This window comes from Triticum urartu, chromosome 4 (assembly GCF_003073215.2).
Source record: "Triticum urartu cultivar G1812 chromosome 4, Tu2.1, whole genome shotgun sequence".
NCBI classification, from domain to species: Eukaryota; Viridiplantae; Streptophyta; class Magnoliopsida; order Poales; family Poaceae; genus Triticum; species Triticum urartu.
The window spans coordinates 75920835-75940759 of NC_053025.1; the positions used below are offsets into that span (position 1 = coordinate 75920835).

At 44.3% G+C, this 19925-nt stretch overlaps 1 protein-coding gene across 3 annotated transcripts; it reads left to right on the top strand.

Moving 5' to 3' along the window:
• The first annotated feature begins 7228 nt into the window (after window positions 1–7228).
• Window positions 7229–19163, top strand: LOC125550759. 3 transcript variants are annotated; one of them, XR_007301852.1, is made up of 5 exons: window positions 7229–7579; window positions 7738–7894; window positions 7984–8046; window positions 18378–18466; window positions 18790–19163. XR_007301852.1 is itself a non-coding variant. In XM_048713841.1 (3 exons), exons 1-2 carry the CDS (start codon window positions 16057–16059, stop codon window positions 18422–18424), a joined length of 1788 nt encoding a protein of 595 aa, XP_048569798.1. In that variant the 5' UTR covers window positions 8053–16056; the 3' UTR covers window positions 18425–18466; window positions 18790–19163. The 3 variants fall into 3 exon arrangements, 1 of the variants encoding a protein (XP_048569798.1); XR_007301853.1 differs by having other exon boundaries at window positions 7984–8034; XM_048713841.1 differs by lacking the exons at window positions 7229–7579; window positions 7738–7894; window positions 7984–8046 and adding an exon at window positions 8053–17797.
• The last annotated feature ends 762 nt before the right edge of the window (window positions 19164–19925 follow it).

Genomic DNA, 19925 nt, shown 5'->3' on the forward strand with positions numbered 1-19925 from the left:
TCCTATGAAGACACATTTCTCCAATTTGGGTTCTAGCTTATCAGGTTGAAGCCTTTTCACATAAGCATCACAGCCCCAAACTTTAAGAAACGACAACTTTGGTTTCTTGCCAAACCATAGTTCATAAGGCGTCGTCTCAACGGATTTCGATGGTGCCCTATTTAACGTGAATGCAGCTGTCTCTAAAGCATAACCCCAAAACGATAGCGGTAAATCAGTAAGAGACATCATAGATCGCACCATATCTAGTAAAGTATGATTACGACGTTCCGACACACCATTACGCTGTGGTGTTCCGGGTGGCGTGAGTTGCGAAACTATTATGCATTGTTTCAAATGTAGACCAAACTCGTAACTCAAATATTCTCCTCCATGATCAGATCATAGAAACTTTATTTTCTTGTTACGATGATTTTCCACTTCACTCTAAAATTCTTTGAACTTTTCAAATGTTTTAGACTTATGTTTCATTAAGTAGATATACCCATATCTGCTTAAATCATCTGTGAAGGTGAGAAAATAACGATACCCGCCACGAGCTTCAATATTCATCTGACCACATACATCAGTATGTATGATTTCCAATAAATCTGTTGCTTGCTCCATTGTTCTGGAGAACGGCGTTTTAGTCATATTGCCCATGAGGCATGGTTCGCATGTACCAAGTTATTCATAATCAAGTGATTCCAGAAGTCCATCAGTAGGGAGTTTCTTCATGCGCTTTACACCAATATGACCCAAATGGTAGTGCCACAAATAAGTTGCACTATCATTATAAACTCTACATCTTTTGGCTTCAACATTATGAATATGTGTATCACTACTATCAAGATTCAACACAAATAGACCACTCTTCAAGGGTGGATGACCACTCATATAAATAGAACAACCATTATTCTCAGATTTAAATGAATAACCGTCTCGCATCAAACAAGATCTAGATATAATGTTCATGCTTAACGCTGACACCAAATAACAATTATTTAGGTCTAAAACTAATCCCGAAGGTAGATGTGGAGGTAGCGTGCCGACGGCGATCACATCGACTTTGCAACCATTTCCCACGCGCATCATCACCTCGTACTTAGCCAGTCTTCGCTTAATCCGTAGTCCCTGTTTCGAGTTGCAAATATTAGCAACAGAACCAGTATCAAATACCCAGGTGCTACTGCGAGCTCTAGTAAGGTACACATCAATAGCATGTATATCACATATACCTTTGTTCACCTTGCCATCCTTCTTATCTGCCAAATACTTGGGGCAGTTCCGCTTCTAGTGACGAGTCCCTTTGCAGTAGAAGCACTTAGTCTCAGGCTTAGGTCCAGACTTGGGTTTCTTCTCTTGAGCAGCAACTTGTTTGCCGTTCTTCTTGAAGTTCCCTTTCTTCTCCCCTTTACCCTTTTTCTTGAAACTAGTGGTCTTGTTGACCATCAACACTTGATGCTCCTTCTTGATTTCTACCTCCGCAGCCTTTAGCATTGCGAAGAGCTCAGGAATCGTCTTATCCATCCTTTGCATATTATAGTTCATCCCAAAACTCTTGTAGCTTGGTGGAAGTGATTGAAGGACTCTGTCAATGACACTATCAACCGAAAGATTAACTCCCAGCTGAGTCAAGTGATTATGGTACCCAGACATTCTGAGTATATGTTCACTGACAGAACTATTCTCCTCCATCTTGCAGCTATAGAACTTATTGGAGACTTCATATCTCTCAATCTGGGCATTTGCTTGAAATATTAAATTCAACTCCTGGAACATCTCATATGCTCCATGACATTCAAAACGTCGTTGAAGTACCGATTCTAAGCCGTAAAGCATGGCACACTGAACTATTGAGTAGTCATCAGCTTTGCTCTGCCAGACGTTCATAACATCTGGCGTTGCTCCTGCGGCGGGTTTGGCACCCAGCGGTGCTTCCAGGACGTAATTCTTCTGTGCAGCAATGAGGATAATCCTCAAGTTACGGACCAGTCCGTGTAATTGCTACCATCACCTTTCAACTTTGCTTTCTCAAGGAACGCATTAAAATTCAATGGAACAACAACACGGGCCATCTATCTACAATAACATAGACAAGCAAAATACTATCAGGTACTAAGTTCATGATAAATTTAAGTTCAATTAATCATATTATTTAAGAACTCCCACTTAGATAGACATCCCTCTAATCATCTAAGTGATCACGTGATCCATATCAACTAAACCATAACCGATCATCACGTGAAATGGAGTAGTTTTCAATGGTGAACATCATTATGTTGATCATATCTACTATATGATTCACGCTTGACCTTTCGGTCTCAGTGTTTCGAGGCCATATCTGCATATGCTAGGCTCGTCAAGTTTAACCCAAGTATTCTGCGTGTGTAAAACTGTCTTACACCCGTTGTAGATGAACGTTGAGCTTATCACACCTGATCATCACGTGGTGTCTCGGCACGACGAACTTTGGCAATGGTGCATACTCAGGGAGAACACTTTTACCTTGAAATTTAGTGAGAGATCATCTTATAATGCTACCGTCAAACAAAGCAGAATAAGATGCATAAAGGATAAACATCACATGCAATCAATATAAGTGATATGATATGGCCACCATCATCTTGTGCCTTTGATCTCTATCTCCAAAGCACCGTCATGATCACCATCGTCACCGGCGCGACACCTTGATCTCCATCATAGCATCATTGTCGTCTCGCCAACTATTGCTTCTACGACTATCGCTACCGCTTAGTGATAAAGTAAAGCAATTACAGGGCGATTGCATTGCATACAATAAAGCGACAACCATATGGCTCCTGCCAGTTGCCGATAACTCAGTTACAAAACATGATCATCTTATACAATAAATATATCATCATGTCTTGACCATATCACATCACAACATGCCCTGCAAAAACAAGTTAGACATCCTCTACTTTGTTGTTGCAAGTTTTACGTGGCTGCTACGGGCTGAGCAAGAACCGTTCTTACCTACGCATCAAAACCACAACGATAGTTCGTCAAGTTAGTGCTGCTTTAACCTTCTCAAGGATCGGGCGTAGCCACACTCGGTTCAACTAAAGTTGGAGAAACTGACACCCGTCAGCCACCTGTGTGCAAAGCACGTCGATAGAACCAATCTCGCGTAAGCGTGCGTAATGTCGGTCCGGGCTGCTTCATCCAACAATACCGCCGAACCAAAGTATGACATGCTGGTAAGTACTATGACTTGTATCGCCCACAACTCGCTTGTGTTCTACTCGTGCATATAACATCTACGCATAAACCTGGCTCGGATGCCACTGTTGGGGAACGTAGTAATTTCAAAAAAATTCCTACGCACACGCAAGATCATGGTGATGCATAGCAACGAGAGGGGAGAGTGTCGTCCATGTACCCTCGTAGACCATTAAGCGGAAGCATTATGACAACGCGGTTGATGTAGTCGTACGTCTTCACGATCGACCGATCCTTAGTGCCGAATGTATGACACCTCCGCGTTCAGCACAAATTCAGCTCGGTGACGTCCCGCGAACTCACGATCCAATAGAGCTCGGGGAAGAGTTTCGTCAGCACGACGGCGTGGTGACGATGTTTATGAAGCTACTGTTGCAGGACTTTGCCTAAGCACCGCTACAGTATGACCGAGGTGGATTATGGTGGAGGGGGGCACCGCACACGACTGGGAGAGATCAATGATCAACTTGTGTGTCTAGAGGTGCCCTCTGCCCCCGTATATAAATAATCAAGGGGGGAGGCCGGCCGGCCCTAGAGGGCATGCCAGGAGGAGGAATCCTCCTCCTAGTAGGAGTAGGATTCCCCTCTTTCCTACTCCTACTAGGAGGGGGAAAGGAAGGGGAGACGGAGAAGGAAAGGGGGGCGCCCCCCCTCTCCTAGTCCAATTCGGACCAGAGGGGGAGGGGGCGTGTGGCCTGCCCTGGCCGGCCCCTCTCTCTCTCCACTAGGGCCCAACAAGGCCCATTGACCCCCCCGGGGGTTCCGGTAACCCCTCCGGCACTCCGGTAAAATCCCGATTTCACCCGAAACTCTTCCGATGTCCAAATGTAGGCTTCCAATATATCAATCTTTATGTCTCGACCATTTCGAGACTTCTCGTCATGTCCTTGATCATATCCGGGACTCCGAACTACCTTCGGTACATCAAAACACATAAACTCATAATACCGATCGTCATAGAACTTTAAGAGCGCGGACCCTACGGGTTCGAGAACTATGTAGACATGACCGAGACATGTCTCCGGTCAATAACCAATAGCGAAACCTGGATGCTCATATTGGTTCCTACATATTCTACGAAGATCTTTATCAGTCAAACCGCATAACAATATACGTTGTTCCCTTTGTCATGGGTATGTTACTTGACCGAGACTCGATCGTCGGTATCCCAATACCTAGTTCAATCTCATTACCGGCAAGTCTCTTTACTCGTTCCGTAATGCAACATTCCGCAACTAACTCATTAGTCACATTGCTTGCAAGGCTTATAGTGATGTGCATTACCAAGAGGGCCCGGAGATACCTCTCCGACAATCGGAGTGACAAATCCTATTCTTGATCTATGCCAACTCCACGAACACCATCAGAGACACCTGTAGAGCACCTTTATAATCACCCAGTTATGTTGTGACGTTTGGTAGCACACAAAGTGTTCCTCCGGTATTCGGGAGTTGCATGATCTCATAGTCATAGGAACATATATAAGTCATGAAGAAAGCAATAGCAGTAAACTTAAACGATCAAGTGCTAAGCTAACGAAATGGGTCAAGTCAATCACATCATTCTCCTAATGATGTGATCCCGTTGATTAAATAACAACTCATGTCTATGGCTAGGAAACTTAACCATCTTTGATCAATGAGCTATTCAAGTAGAGGCATACTAGTGACACTATGTTTGTCTATGTATTCACACATGTATTATGTTTCCGGTTAATACAATTCTAGCATGAATAATAAACGTTTATCATGAAATAAGGAAATAAATAATAACTTTATTATTGCCTCTAGGGCATATTTCCTTCAGGTTGCCTAATGTTTGGGTTGGCGCGGTTGGCGGGTTGTTGGAGTTTTCGATGGTGGCGTTAGAAATGATCTGTGGCGGTGAACAGTTCTTTGGTCATATTGGTGCCGATGGTTGACCTATATCTTGGGGGTTCGTGGCGGCGATGAAGCTTGGTGTTCGGTGTCCTTCGACGGTCCTTAGTTTTTGTTGCCTTGCATGGAGGTTTGGTTCCCTCTATTTGTGATGGAGGGCAAGGTGTGGCCTAAAGGAGGTGCAGGGGTTGTCTTGGCAGAACAATAGCCCTTCAACACAGTTTGTGGCTCTCTTTGTCGTGACGTTCCGAGGTAGTGGGTGTTGGAAGTATGCCCTAGATGCAATAATATTTATATTATTATGTTTCCATATTCATAATTATAGAGTTTATATCATATGCTATAACTGCTATGATTCTGGAATATGCGATTCAGTAGAAAACTCATATGCACGTGTAGAATGAAAAACGGTAAATAAAGGGTTCCTAGTCTTGCTTCTAGGACTAGCACAAGTGTTGTTGGTGATCATATTTTCTGGATCTTAGGATATTCTTAAGTTTAATGATAGCTTAAAACAACATTGAGATTGTGACCTTCGTAGAACGATCATATTGAATCGACCCAAACTTGTTTGTTATGAATTGAGTTAACACCGTCTGTAATCAATTGACACAACACGAAGTGTTAACGTGTGATTCTTCTTCTTAGACCATGAGAGTATCAGAGTCACTTCTTATCATATGGTGGGCTTTGGAGTTGCTCAAAGAAACAACAAACATGACTAGATTTCCATTCAAATTTGAATGGCAGAATGTATCTTCATGTACATGCTTTCCTGGTTTTTGTTTTAACTACAAACAAGCATGTTCATCTCTTATTGTTTCATCAGGTTCTTAGGCACCCAAAGAAGCAAAGACTAAACAAGCTGGATGGATAAACTTCTGGTCACTCAAAAGCTGGATGATCTGGGAGCAATTCATCTTCTGTAGAAAAATGCCTACCAATCATAATGTTCAACTTAGCAAGTTTTTCGTTGTATATGGTTCCGTGTTTTTATGTGAACCATGAACTTGTCATAGCCGATTGTATGATCTGGGAGCGATTTATTTTCTATGTTTTCTTACTATAGTTTGCTACTTTGCATACTCTAAGAGCAAGTACCCATGAAGTTCGGTATTTTATTATAAGAGTTGTTAAACTAATAAAGGTTGGATTTTTAACTGTACTGTTGCTATTGTCATAGTTATTATAGCAAACCTTGTCTACCAAACAAGTTTTATGAAAAAGGATTGGAGACTTAGGGATGTGAGAGGAGTTAAGGGGATTGAATGGAAGAAAGAGATTCATCAAATTCCTTGATCTCCTCCTTCCCAAATCTTCTCAATCCATTTCTACCAAACAAAGCTTTATGGTTTTTTTGTCTGTGTTAAATCCACTAGACGCACGATTTTTCTCAACCTATTTGGTAAAGAGTTGGGCAGGGAAATGAGAGTTTACACTAGCGGCGTGTTTGGTAACGACAGGGAGAGGGCATGGGAGTTTAGCGATGGGAATTTGCCAAGGGATTATACATGGAAAGTTGATTTGAAGTCCCACTCCTCTGTTTGTTATGTGAAAGCAATTAAAGATGGAAATTTAAGAAATAATTAACTACCCCTATTTAGTTGGTGGGATTAGGCAGAGAAATAACCAACTTTCAACGTGAAACGTCATCCCTCATCACGTCCAAACTAACAAAACATTTTTTTCCTCTGTCAATTCCCAATCCCCGATTAAATTACCAGGCTCCCTAAGGAAGAGATTTGAAGGAGTTGGGCCTCTTAATTCCCCTTACCCTTCCCTTCTTAATTCCCATATCCCTGAATCAATCAAAGGATTTAAAGTGCCACTTACCTTAAACTCCCATTCCCTGTCTTCAACTTTCCCCAACCAAACACGCTGTAGGGTGTTTATAGAGGGATTAGTCATGGAAAATAGATATTTACTCCCATTCCCTTGTTTGGTATATGATAGGAATTAACGTGAGATAAAACTCTGATCACGAATTAACAAAGTACCTCTTAAAAAGAAATAGATAGAAATTGACTTTCTCAACTTTCATTTCCCTTCCCACTTAAACTCCCATCCCCTCTAATCAAATAGCGCACTTTTAATCTCATCATCCCTCAACTCCCATTTCCCATCTAATTTCCCCCGAACCAAACACGCCGTCAACACCAAAAAAGACCCTAGTTCGCACGAACTCTCACATCCACGGCTCCACGCACCTGCACGAACTCAAGCTCGCGCCGCCGCCTCTCTTCTCAGCCGCCGACCAGGCTCGAGGCTGCCGCCGTCTACCTGTCGCGGGCCGCCGCCGTGGAGCCGTCCACCGACCGCCGCCGTTCCCCCACTTCTCCAGACCCCAGCCCCCAGGCAGAGGCAGGCCCCTCCGCGGCTCCGCCTCAGGCTGCTCCCCTAGTCCCGGTCTCCGCAACTGTTCCCGGGCGCGGTGCGCCCGTTCGCCGCCGTGCGTCGTTCCCTACTTCCCGGCCTTACCAGTGAGTAGTGACCTTGCTAATTTTCTTTGATTATTTTCACTTGTACTCAAGGACCAGCCGACCAGGGACTGTCAGGGACTGCTTGTACCGTGTTTTCAGTCGTATATGCACGGTTTGAATTCAAATTGATGTATTTGCCTATTTCATTTATGTTGTAGAAATAGAAGTTGAGGAATAAGATGAGAGACGATTGGCTGAATTACAGGATGGTTTGCTGTATTGACCGAGATGTATTTGAAAGTATTGATGATGGTGCTATTATATATCGCTTTCAATCATATAGGTCTCACAAAGGGCTTTTACCTCGTCGAAGTGGTAAGTTTTTAGATTTGTAGCAATGATAGTTGTTTCACTTGATGTTTATGCCTTTTCTTATGAAATTATAACTTTATAATGCATTGAAGGTGTTGGTTCATCTACCGTTGATCAAGCTATGGGAGGCACTGATGAATGAAGTAATTGATTTGGTATTTTTGTATCCCGTTATTATTATTTGTACTTCTGTCATGTTTTATAGATTTGGTTGGATCATTGTGCATTGAATTTTAATTAAAATTTTGTTGAGCAATTGAACTTTATTTTATATGTTTTCATATGAGGTATTGTTTAGAAATGTTACGAGGTATTTTTGGGGTTGTTATAAGGTCCAAAGTTTTTCTATGTTGTCGGAAAAAATTTGGCCCAGGGTTTTGGCTTCATTCCTGGCTCTGCCACTGCTGACCTCTGCGAGGAGGATCTAGCCTGGTGGAGGAGGGCGTGGGGAGGGGGAGGACAGCCACGGGACTGCTCGCCGGTGCCATGGACTGCTCGATACTTATGGGGTAGTGAATCGAGCAATACTGCTCACAGTTTCTCGTGTTGGGCATCTAAATCGAGAGACGGTGCTCACAGTTTCTCATGCTGGGCTTCTGAGTCAGAGCTCGCGGAGGAGAGATGAGGCGGTCAGAGTTCTTCATCCTCGACTCCGACGACTTGTGGCTGAGTGAGTCGGTGTGGAAAAGGTAGAGGAGGTGGCAAGAAGGTAGGGGCTGCTGTGAGGGCGAGCACGCCTGCCATCGGCAACCAGGAGGCTGAAGAGGGATGTGGTGTGGCCGCTTGGAGGGTGAGTGCGCTTATAAAGGTTTGGGTGGTGACTGTGGCTGCCGGCAGTGAAGTCCACTGACTTGCTATCGTTTGGCGTGGGATCACTAACCTATGTGCCAGATTGCCTGTGGGGCGACATGTCAGCCACCCACGTCAGGGAAGCAATATTGCAGAGAAGCCTCGTCCGCGGTGGAGGGAGGAGGAGGGGCATTACGGGTTGGGTTGTTCACGCAATCGAAGAAAGACATGACTAGTGGGTCTCACATGTATGTGAGGGAAACAAAGAAAGAGGATGATGGGCTAGATGTTTTGGGGGCAAAAGGATCACCAGTGGGTCTCACACGTGAAAGTCCTTTCACATGTCATTTAACACTGTTATGCGGATTTTTTTTGATGGAAGTGTTAGATTTGTAATGAAACTAGTTAGCTGCCCATGCGTTGCTACGGAAATAAATTATACTCCCTTCGTCCCATATTAAGTGCACTCAAACAATGTTTGGTTTCAAAGTGTGCACACACGCTGATTTAAATTGTGTCGTGTTATTTCCCGCCGAACATGCTAAGTCGCCGCACGTGTTATTCTTTCTTCCTACCTCACTCATCTCGGCCCATCACCCAATTTTGCTCCACTTCACTTCTCTCCGCCATAGCACACAGTGTTTCATCACATTCAAAACATCCTATTTCTGATAGCTACTACATCTGTAAACAAATATAAGTCGTTTTAGAGACTTGACGGAGGGAGTAGTTTCTATCAAACTAGGTAATTCCCCCGCACGTTGCTGCGGGAATTCTTAGTCCTACGCACGTGGTAATGCATAAATAGAATAACTTTGTTTGAATAAGATGGATATATGATCTTAAGATGATTTTTTCTGGAATGGACATAATACTTGCAGTATAATTATAAAGATAGCAAATGTAGTGTTATGGCATAAGTAATCTCATATCATTTACATTAATAATATTGTATATAAACACTCTAAGAGCCGGATTCTCAAATGGAGATGCGATGAAAGGTATGTACAAATTCCCATTACTTAATGTGTATTGTATGTGGATCCTGTTGTAAATATCTTCTGCATGTTACTCCCTTCGTTCCTAAATATTTGTCTTTCTAGAGATTTTGACAAGTGACTATATACGGAGCAAAATGAGTGAATCTACACTCTAAAATATGTCCATTTGAGTCTCTAAAAAGACAAATATTTAGGAACGGAGGGAGTATTACATAAGTTCTACAGAATATAACCAAATTGTTCATAAATAAAAGCAAGTGTAAAAATAGGGTGTGTTGCAACATATAGTTGTATCTACTAATAAACTGGAAACATTAGTTTGTTCTTGTGTTCGTTAACATCTCTGGTAGCTTATATAATAATTAGTGTGAACACCTACGAACATATTCCTCTTTCCAAATGAGAAGGGTATGTTCTGAGGCGAAGCTAATGCAGATAGTAGTAGCGGATGCTTGACATGAAGGGATGATACCGTACTCAGGCTTCATCTTGCTAATCATAATATGAAATCTCTACAAAATATTAGAATGGGCTAATGAGTCTGGGCATTATATGCAAGCTATACAAAATTCTTATAGATCATACACTGAGATTGGACAGAGATTAGTAACATTGTGCATGTAGAATATAAGTAAATAAGATGGAACTTCACAATTGACAGAAGCAACGAATATTTTGAGGAGAGATCCAATTAATATTGCAGCTGAAAGAAAATAGAAGGTGCCTGCAAGAAATGACGATGTAGGTGGAAGCAACGTATCAATCCCCTGCTACTTGAGCAGGAAAAATAAGGTACCTATGTACGTATACATGGAGGTAAGAGGGCAGAGGGAATTGCAAGCTTTCCCTTTTTAATAAAGTGTCTAAGGCATTAAGACAATCAGCAAGAGCACCATCGAAAACTAGAAAGTGCACTGGAATAGCACCACTTGAGCTATCAAATGTTTAATAGAAGAAATTAATTGCACAGCTGCTAGTTTGATTCACGTCGTTAAAGCTTGTGTTAAGCAATTCAGTAAGCATCTCCCAACAAAGCAGTAGGAGCAGTAAAGGAGCAGAGATACTGAATTAACTTAAAAGGTGGGTTCCTCCAGAAACAATGACATAAACTTAATCTGCAGAAGAAATACTATGCCTGAAAACTATAGATGTTCTAGGACTAAAGGTGCCAATGGCCATGGGAAATAAATAGCAGGAATTCCAGCGCTTTAAGCATGGAACAAACAGAATAATAAATGCATGAATAGTAAGGAAAATCGGGTGAGTATGAAAGAACAAAGTAAAGGCACATGAACTTCATCTTGGCAAGGTGATGATTCATGGTATGTGCCATGGAGATGGATCCAAAATCACAATTTCTTGGCTGCAAATATATGGGCATGAAGTCAGGTATACTATTTAATAACTTTTTTGTTGAAAGAAAAGGCAGAGCAGTTTCTGCCTTAGGCATTTCAAAACATGTATGAAACCTGAGTGACCGATTTCAATTACATGAAGGTAATGTTAACACTGCACGGAAAGTGCAGCTGGCCATTACCAAGCTGTGTTAAGCTAGAAACAGAGGAGGAGAAAGAGATAAGAGGCACAGGTTATTTATTAATAACTTTATTAACAGGTTAACTGAACCTTGGTCCTGTGACTTACGCCCTGGCTGTTGGGAGCAGTGTCTAAAATATGTTTTTCTACTTGATTAGATTAATTACTTGGTAGCTGATTTTGTACCTACAATATGCAAGATCGAGTTAATTAGGCTGATCCCAACTGCAAAGAGTCCTGTTCTTCCTCGCCCAATGCAAGCCACGCCTACCGGCTCGCCAGCTCCACGCCAGAGCAAAGGGAGGACTGAAGGGGCTTCACGACGGGAAGCAGCAAGGTTCATGTTGCCTTGCGATGGAGCGGAGTGGAGTATGGAGGGCGGCCTCAGACGAGTGAAGCCGATGTGGACGGTCAGAGGAGCCCGGCTAGGCGAAGCCAATGTGGGGCACCGGTGAGGCGCTGCAGGTGCCCGGTGACACCTTTCTCTTCTCTTTTTTGAAAGGTACACCGCAGAATTACTGGACTTCTATTAAGGTAGTACTCCTGCAACAGTACAATATGCAAAGGACAACGAAGCCGCAGACGAAGAAGAAAACTTGCAGCCAACCCTGGTCACGGAGAGACACCATCGCTTGACGCTCTGTGCACCGCAGTTGTAGTCTGCCCTTGAAGACGAAATCTTGAGGGCGGTAAACACGCATCGGACGGAGACACCCTCCATGCCTCGTCGAGATCGCGCCGGAATACCCCACCTGAATAGGTTGAGGTCTGATTTCGCCGAGATCGAGCCACATCTTTGAGTGGTGACATGGTATTGCATTGCAGAGCTGGATTCCGAAGGCAGCGGCCGAAGATGAGATACGCAGACGAAGTGCTGCTTTGTTCATTAGTGAAAATGCGGTGGGAGCCTGGGAGGTGGAGGATACGATGCATCTGGTCTTTTAGAATGGTTCATATGTATGGCAAGGAGAAGCAGTATCGCGATCATGTGGAGATCAAGCTAATTTATAGGGAGGGCAAAAAAAGATGCAAGGAAGGGCAGAAGACGGCACATTTTTTTCTTGATCGCCTAGATCAGTTCCCGTCTAGTCGTTTCTCATGGATTTGTTGAGTATCTATGATGTGGGCTGCTTTAATTGCCAGTTCGCTAGTGGGAGAAAACAAAACGACTGAAAACGAATGGGCTGCCATGTATGCTAGACTAATGGATTGCCAGTCTGCTAGCAAAGAAAACTGAACAGGCAGAAAAACAACCACAGGACAAAAACCGAATAGCCACTTTGTAGAGAGCTGGTGACATGGCAGGATAGCTGAGGTGGATAGGTTGATGAGGTGGATAGCCTACACGTTAAGAGAAATAAGATAGTGGGGATGAACTATTTAGGTATTATAGATACGATAACAACTGATAATATCCTAGTGCCAAGAATCACAAGAAAAAAGGAAAATCTAACAACTGATACAAGGAACGACATCTTTTTTATATTCATTAGTCTACCAATATTCCGATTGCCAACACAGTTTGTAGTTCTTGCAACACATATCATGTTTTGTCAGTATATGGATAGGCAACAGGTCTCTCCCCTTCGCTTTTGCAGTTCAAAACATGTGGTTGGCTCTGTAGTGGTCTTGGCCTCTTGGGCAAACTGATTAACCTTCGAAACAGAAAATGATAATTTGATGGTCAAATTCTTTCTAGTAGAAACAGGAGGGCATTACCTTAGCATGTTTTATGCGGGAACATTACCTTGGTTTACACAAGCAAGTGGATTATGACCCGAGCCTCAAGTTCATACACCAAAATTAGCAATCACTTATTTATCCTCTGTTTAAATTAAGTTTTTCTAAAATGTATCATCACAAGAAGTTAACTGGCATAGCAGTGACGTTAAGACATTCAAGCAAACATATAAATCTCTAATGATCAGTAAGAGAAGTACAAAATCATTGCATAGGTCACGAAGAGCATGTTGAGAACATATCACATTATAGAGTGAGCCAGTACAAGATACCCAATCTTTCTCTAAATAAAGGAAGCTAGAGCTCTGTATCTTTGCAAACTAATAACATACCTTTGACTGCCTAGATAAGAGATACTTAGTTTAAGTTTTCTTAATATAATCAAGAAGTGAAGATACTGGAGAGCTGCATCTGCGATTCTCTATCCCTATGGAACTACTACACCGCAAGATGATTAGACTGCAGACAAAATTCTGGCATGCAGAGAGTTTAACTATCGGGCATTGCATGATAATACGGGTCTGAACCCGAGGGCAGTCAGACATGCATCTGCATATTGCATATATGCACAATCTGATGTCAACGAAAGCAATGAACATAGAGCAACATAATATATAACTGACATAGAAGTAACACTTTATCGGTAATGGAGGAATGCAGTATTAACCAGACAACACTTTAGCCACAACATCTTGCAATACTAATCAGTTACCTATATATGTCGTCGGCGAAAATAATACAAAAGGCATACGGCACAACTACATTATGGCACATAATGCATGAGGTAAACACTAATTTAGTAATTACTCTCTCTGTAGGCCATAGGCCAACAATCATGAATGGCGATAGAGCTGTAGTTCTTGGCTGCTTGCAATGAACTTATATCAGGTATTGGCAGAGCATGGATACACGATAGATAGAACTTCCCGAAGTGCGTTACTTGTGTTAGAAATTTGAACACAGACCACCCAAATACTGGCAATAAAGCAGCAGCTCTAAACTATTGGAAACGCTTGTTCACAAAAGTTTGGAGCTCACCATGTCAAGCATACAAGCTTCCTCTGAACGTATTGTCCAAATTTGCAGTTCTATTATTCAGAACTTTATCTACATGCAACTTATTGTGTTTCCCTGACTCTAGCCCATGTAGCAATGAGCTGTACTTCTCTACTGGAGCACATTGTGTTTCCCTGACTCTAGCCCATTTAGCAATGAGCTGTACTTCTCTACTGGAGCACAGAACAACGATAACCAATAGTTGCAGAAGAGAACTTGATGATCTATTGTGAATTTGTGATCCCAATTCTGATCATAGGCAAGACAAATTATAGAATGTAGAGATCATGCTGATGTCCGACATGTAACCGTAGATGAGTATCCGCTTGTCGACTTCATTGCAGTAAGAAAGAAGGCAAACAAGGTTGGCATGCCAGAGCCTGGCCATCACCTCTACTTCTTTTGCGAAATCAGTTTTGCATTTCCTTGTTAGAGCTGACTGCCTAAGCCTTTTCAAGTAACCGTTCTTACTGATTGTACAATTATAAAGCTATTGATTAGCCTATCCATCTCTAAAAAGAGGTGCTTAAACTCCTACAAACCGAAATTGATCAAATAAGCAAATCACATATGCAATCTTGGGGATGAAATATATGTGTGCATACCTCCCGGCAAGAATTGCCGCGACGAAGCATGGAGGCAGAGCGCGGCAGCAGCGGCGCGTCAATCGTCACCAAGGAAGCAACACTGATACTCGGCTGTGCGGAAAGACGCTGTGCCGATGTGATTGTGCATATCCCTGGAACCTGAGAGCTGAGGTGGGGGCGTCCTCGTTACATTTATGTGTACAGTTCAGAGCTTGCACTACTCGTCTGAATAACATCGGATACTCCTAGTCCGCATTGGATGACGCCGCTGTCCGTGAGCACGCGGACGACGCAACTGACATGAGGCTGATGTTGGTCGGGCTCCTGTTGGCATACACGCCGGCACCGACAGCATTCAACACGCCACGCCAGCGGACAGCGCCATGGAGCGCCCGCAGCCCGACTTTCTTGGCAACGGCAGCCTGGACCTCCTGCCGGGTGACCGGCACCGGCAACGAAGGCCTAATGGTGAAAGGTCACGCTCAATCGTGCGCGTGCGTCGATTGTGCCAGGAGCTGGGCTCGTCCCCTTTTCTGGGCATAGTGTTTCCAAAAGGAAATCCATACCAGCAGGGGTGGCAGGACGGGAGAGCAGAGGGACACTTGGATGTGGCAGCAAGCAACCACCGCCACGGCTCCATCTTGGCGGCCTGCACGGCAAGATCTAGAAGCAGAGATACGGGGGAAGGCTTGAAGTCAAAATCCAATTTACCGAGACCCTAATTACAACTACTGAACTACGTATAGAAGAGGAGGATCCCTCGCGCAACTCAGCTCCAGCAGTCGCGCGGATGAGATGGGAAGGGCCGACGGCGAGGAATTTGGGAGGGGTTCTCGAAGGCTTGTTTGTTTCGTGAGAGAAGCAGAAATTTCCAAAGTATCGGCTTTGTGTTTCGGGTGTCTTCTCCAAAATTTTGTCTGATGTGTGGGGTGTTTCTGCAAAATGTGCTCGGGGACTACCTGCCTCAGTTTCAGCCTTACATTCTAGATTGGACGGTCAATATGGCATAGAGGCAGACACACCATCATCACAAACTGCCATTTTTATAGGAGTAGAGATTTAGATCGGGCGTGAAATAAGGAAGAAACAATTTTTAGTGTCAAATAAGGAATTAAATATTTTGCTTGTGTCAAATAAGGAATTGTGTCACGAAACAAACCACACTCCTCTTTCCCCCATGCCTTCTTGCTTCATCTAGGTCTTGGTGCTCCGCCGGGATAGCCACTTACCGCTGCAACGCGCTCCTCCTTTCTCCACCATTGAAGAGGGCAGCGGATTGGCCCACCCAAGCGGCACGCCCCTCCGCCCCCAGATCCGCCCAAGTGAGGCGGTTGCTGGAATGGCCAGCCATCACCCTGCTCCTCCTTTCTCCACCATTGAAGAGGGCAACTCATTGGCCCACCCAAGCGGCACGTCCCTCCGTCCCTAGATCCGCCCAAGTGAGGCGGTTGCTGGAATGGCCAGCCATCGCCCTGCTCCTCCTTTCTCCACCATTGAAAAGGGCAACGGATTGGCCCACCCAAGCGGCACGCTCCTCCGTCCCCAGATCCGCCCAAGTGAGGCGGTTGCTGGAATGGCCAACCATCGCCCTGCTCCTCCTTTCTCCACCATTGAAGAGGGCAACGGATTGGCCCACCCAAGCGACACGCCCCTCCGTCCCCAGATCCGCCCAAGTGAGGCGGTTGCTGGAATGGCCAGCCATCGCCGCAGGGCGCAACTCCTTACCCAGATCCATGCCGTTGAGAAGGGTGACGGACTTGCCCACCCGCATGGCATGTGTGTTCGTCCCCAGATCCAGGTTGGTGAGGAGGTTGGTGCCTTCGGAATGGCCAGCCACTGCTACAGCACACACCTCCTTTCTGAGATCCACCCAGGCAGCGGATTGGCCCACCCACGCGGCACGCCCCTCCGTCCTCAGATCCACCCAAGTGAGGAGGTTGCTGGAGTGGCCAGCCACCACCGCAGCGCACGCCTCCTTTCCCAGATCCACACCATCGAGGAGTGTGACGAACTTGCCCACCCATGTGGCATGTGCGTCCGTCCCCAGATCCAGGTTGGTGAGGAGGATAATGGAACAACTCGTCGTAGACGTCGACGCCACCGCGGCACCTCGTCGGAGGCACCCTCCTCCCTGCCGGACAACGACGATATACTCAGGGAGATCTTTCTCCGCCTCCCCTCGGACCTGTACTCATTCCCCCGAGCGACTGCCATCTGCAAGCGCTGGCGAGGCCTCCTCATCGACCCCAAGTTCCTCTGCCAGTTTTACGCACACCACCGCAAGCCGCCCCTCCTCGGCATCTTCGAGAACTGCAGCAAGGAAGGTATGGTGTTCACCCCCATTCCGGCCCTAGTTGCCGACTACATCCCTCCGGAGCGGTTCTCCCTTGGACGCCCCCGACTTACCTATGTGCTCGACTGCCGCCACGGTCGCGTACTTATCGAAGATCTGGAGCAGAAATACCTCATTGTGTGCGACCCCATCACAAGTGAGAAGTGTCGCGTGGCTCTTCCATGCAAGTTCAAGTGGAGCTTTGTTGGAGCGGTGCTCTGCACAGCCGGCTACAAGGGGCCCTCCAGCCCCTTCAAGGTGGTATTGGTGTCCTGGGATGGCGTGGATAATCAACTCCTCGCCTACGTTTACTCCTCGATGACTGACACATGGGGCAATCTCATATCAGTTGAGGCTCCAGATAATACTTATTTTCATGGTTGTCGTAGCACCCTTGTTGGCAATGTCCTTTACTGGCCAGTTATGAATGGGAGAGGTACAATACTTGAGTTTGATTTGGACAGCCAGAACCTTACCATGATCAAGGGGCCTCCTGGTATGAATAATACTGGCAACTTTCAGATCATCCAGGCAGAGGATGGCGCCGTTGGTCTTGCCATGTTGTCTTGTCATAACCTTCAAATGTGGCAGAGGAAGGTCAATTGTCAAGGTGTTTGCATATGGTTGTTGCAGAAAACGGTTTCATTGCACAAGCTTCTTAAGATCCCTCCTCGGGGCAATAAAAGGATCAAATGGCAGGACAAATTTCTGGGCTATGAAGAGGACAACGATGTAATCTTTTTATATAGATATGAGAGTGTCTATATGGTTCAACTCAAGTCAATGCAATCCAGGAAATTTAATGGAACCCGTTTCAGGGAGTATAGGGAGTGTTGTTATCCTTTCACGGGTTTCTTCCCACCAGGTGATTGCTCATCCTTGGCGTGTATATCTTAGGAAGTAACCCAATCTTGTGATGTTTTCTACATGATTGCTCGCATAGTGTTATTGTGATTCTTAAATGTTACACTTACAACTTGAACTTAGTTAGCAATTGCACCTTTGCTAATGGACGAATTTATAGCCGTGTTATTTTAGTATATGTTATTGTTTGAATATGCTTGCCTTCTGTAGGTGATTGTTACAGTCATAGCACATAGAAATAATTTTTTCTTTTATTTAAAATTTGTATCACATAAATTTTCAGTTACAACTCCCATTGAATCTATGCTTTCCTGAAATAGTTGTGATTCTGTCACTTGCCAATGACCCCTCCACCTGGTGATTAGTATATTTGTATCTCTTGAAAATAAACTGAATTTCTTGTCTCTTGAGCTCCTCTATTTAAAACAGGATACCCAATCTCACTTTGTTTCTACAGTTTGTTGTTTTGGCATAATTTTTCACTTTGTTTCTACAGTTTCGAATTGTCTCATGTTGCCTTCTTGTATCATTTGTCTTTATTGTGGAACTGTTGTTAGTTACCTGAGTTCTTATGCTTCTAGGCACAACCATTACTAGTGGATGTAAAGAAGCTGAAATGTTAGGATGACTGCCTGGTTCGATATTTTAATGTGCTGAAATGGTTCAACAGGTAAGAATATCTTCTGATATAGTTTCGGAACTTCTTATTATTACAAACACTAGTCACATCTTTCAACTCCCCCACCCAACATTTTCATGTAAAAAGGCTGAATGATCTATTTGTTGTCAATCGGTATTCCTAGGAGATATATCCAGTAATGAGATATAGCTCTTTTTTGAGGCGATGTGATATATGCCTTCTTTATGTTGATGAGCTCATCATCATTTCGTACACACTTCTTGTTCATACACTGTGTTACATAGGTGCCACTATTATATTTTATCTTTGTCTGTGTCAGTTTACTAACAGATTAATGATTTTATTTTCTCTAGGTGAAGAAAGGGCTGCTGCAGTAGTTAGTTGTCACTTTGTCACATCACATTAATGTGGTCAGCGGTGTTTATGTGTTATCTGAAAAAAATTACCGTGGCTTTTAGTCTAGCCAAGCTCCTAATGTAGCAAGGTGCTTTTGAATAGCTAATCCAGGGAGTTTGAGCTTCGCAAGTCAGATTTCAAGATGTTTTTACTGCAGGGTTGTGCTTGGCTGCTCTTCTCTGGAGCCAAAAGAGTTTTGTGTAGCGTTGAGAGTTTTTGAGATGTTCTCTTGTTTAAATGACTGATGCTGAAGGAACTAGAACCCTGAAACCGAGATTGTTGCTGTTGGCTTCCGCTACTTGCTGAAACTGTGGTGGTGTTCTTAGTTTCCTGTGATGGCCTGTCGTTCTGTGATTGTTCGTTTTTGTTAGGTTTGTTTTGGTTTCGTTTCCATGTTTGTACACCGACTCTTAAATAAACATAGCTGAAACCAGGAATGTCGTGACATAGGGTGTAAAACCGACGCTGCTACCGTCTATAATACTCTAGTTTGGTGGGTCTGGTTCTGACTGAAAATTCGCAGTAATTCTCTGCCTGGATTATCAGCTGAAACACCAAGTCAGCTCAATGCTTAAGCGCCAAAGCCCAGAGGTTCTTGGTTTCGATCCTCTGCTCCGCGTTTGGTTTCGATGGATGGGTCAATGGAGGAGTCGGTTGGGTTTGATTTCTTGGTCCCTTCGATCAATCGATGGATGGAGTTATGGAGGAGTCGGTCTGGTTCCGGCGTGGATTGGCGATTTGGCGTTGCTACTAATATAGACGACGGAGGGCGAGTGCGTCGCTGCGCTGCTGATGTACGAAACTTGCCCCCCGCGAACTCGGACTGAAAACGGCGGGAACGAGCCTGTCCTTCCCTGCTCGGGCCACCGTTCCCATACCCTTCCTCCCCCTTGTCCCTCACCGCCACTACCGGCCTCTCGCGTGGCATACGAGATACGCACCAACCGTTCGGCAGAATGCCAACTAGGTGAACAACAAATTTTCTTTTAGTGTGGCATTGGCATTGTCTGAATGTTAAGCTTCACTTGGGAAAAATATCATGTAATCCCTTTGGTCTATCTTTAACACAAACTAGAGCTACTAATATGTTCCA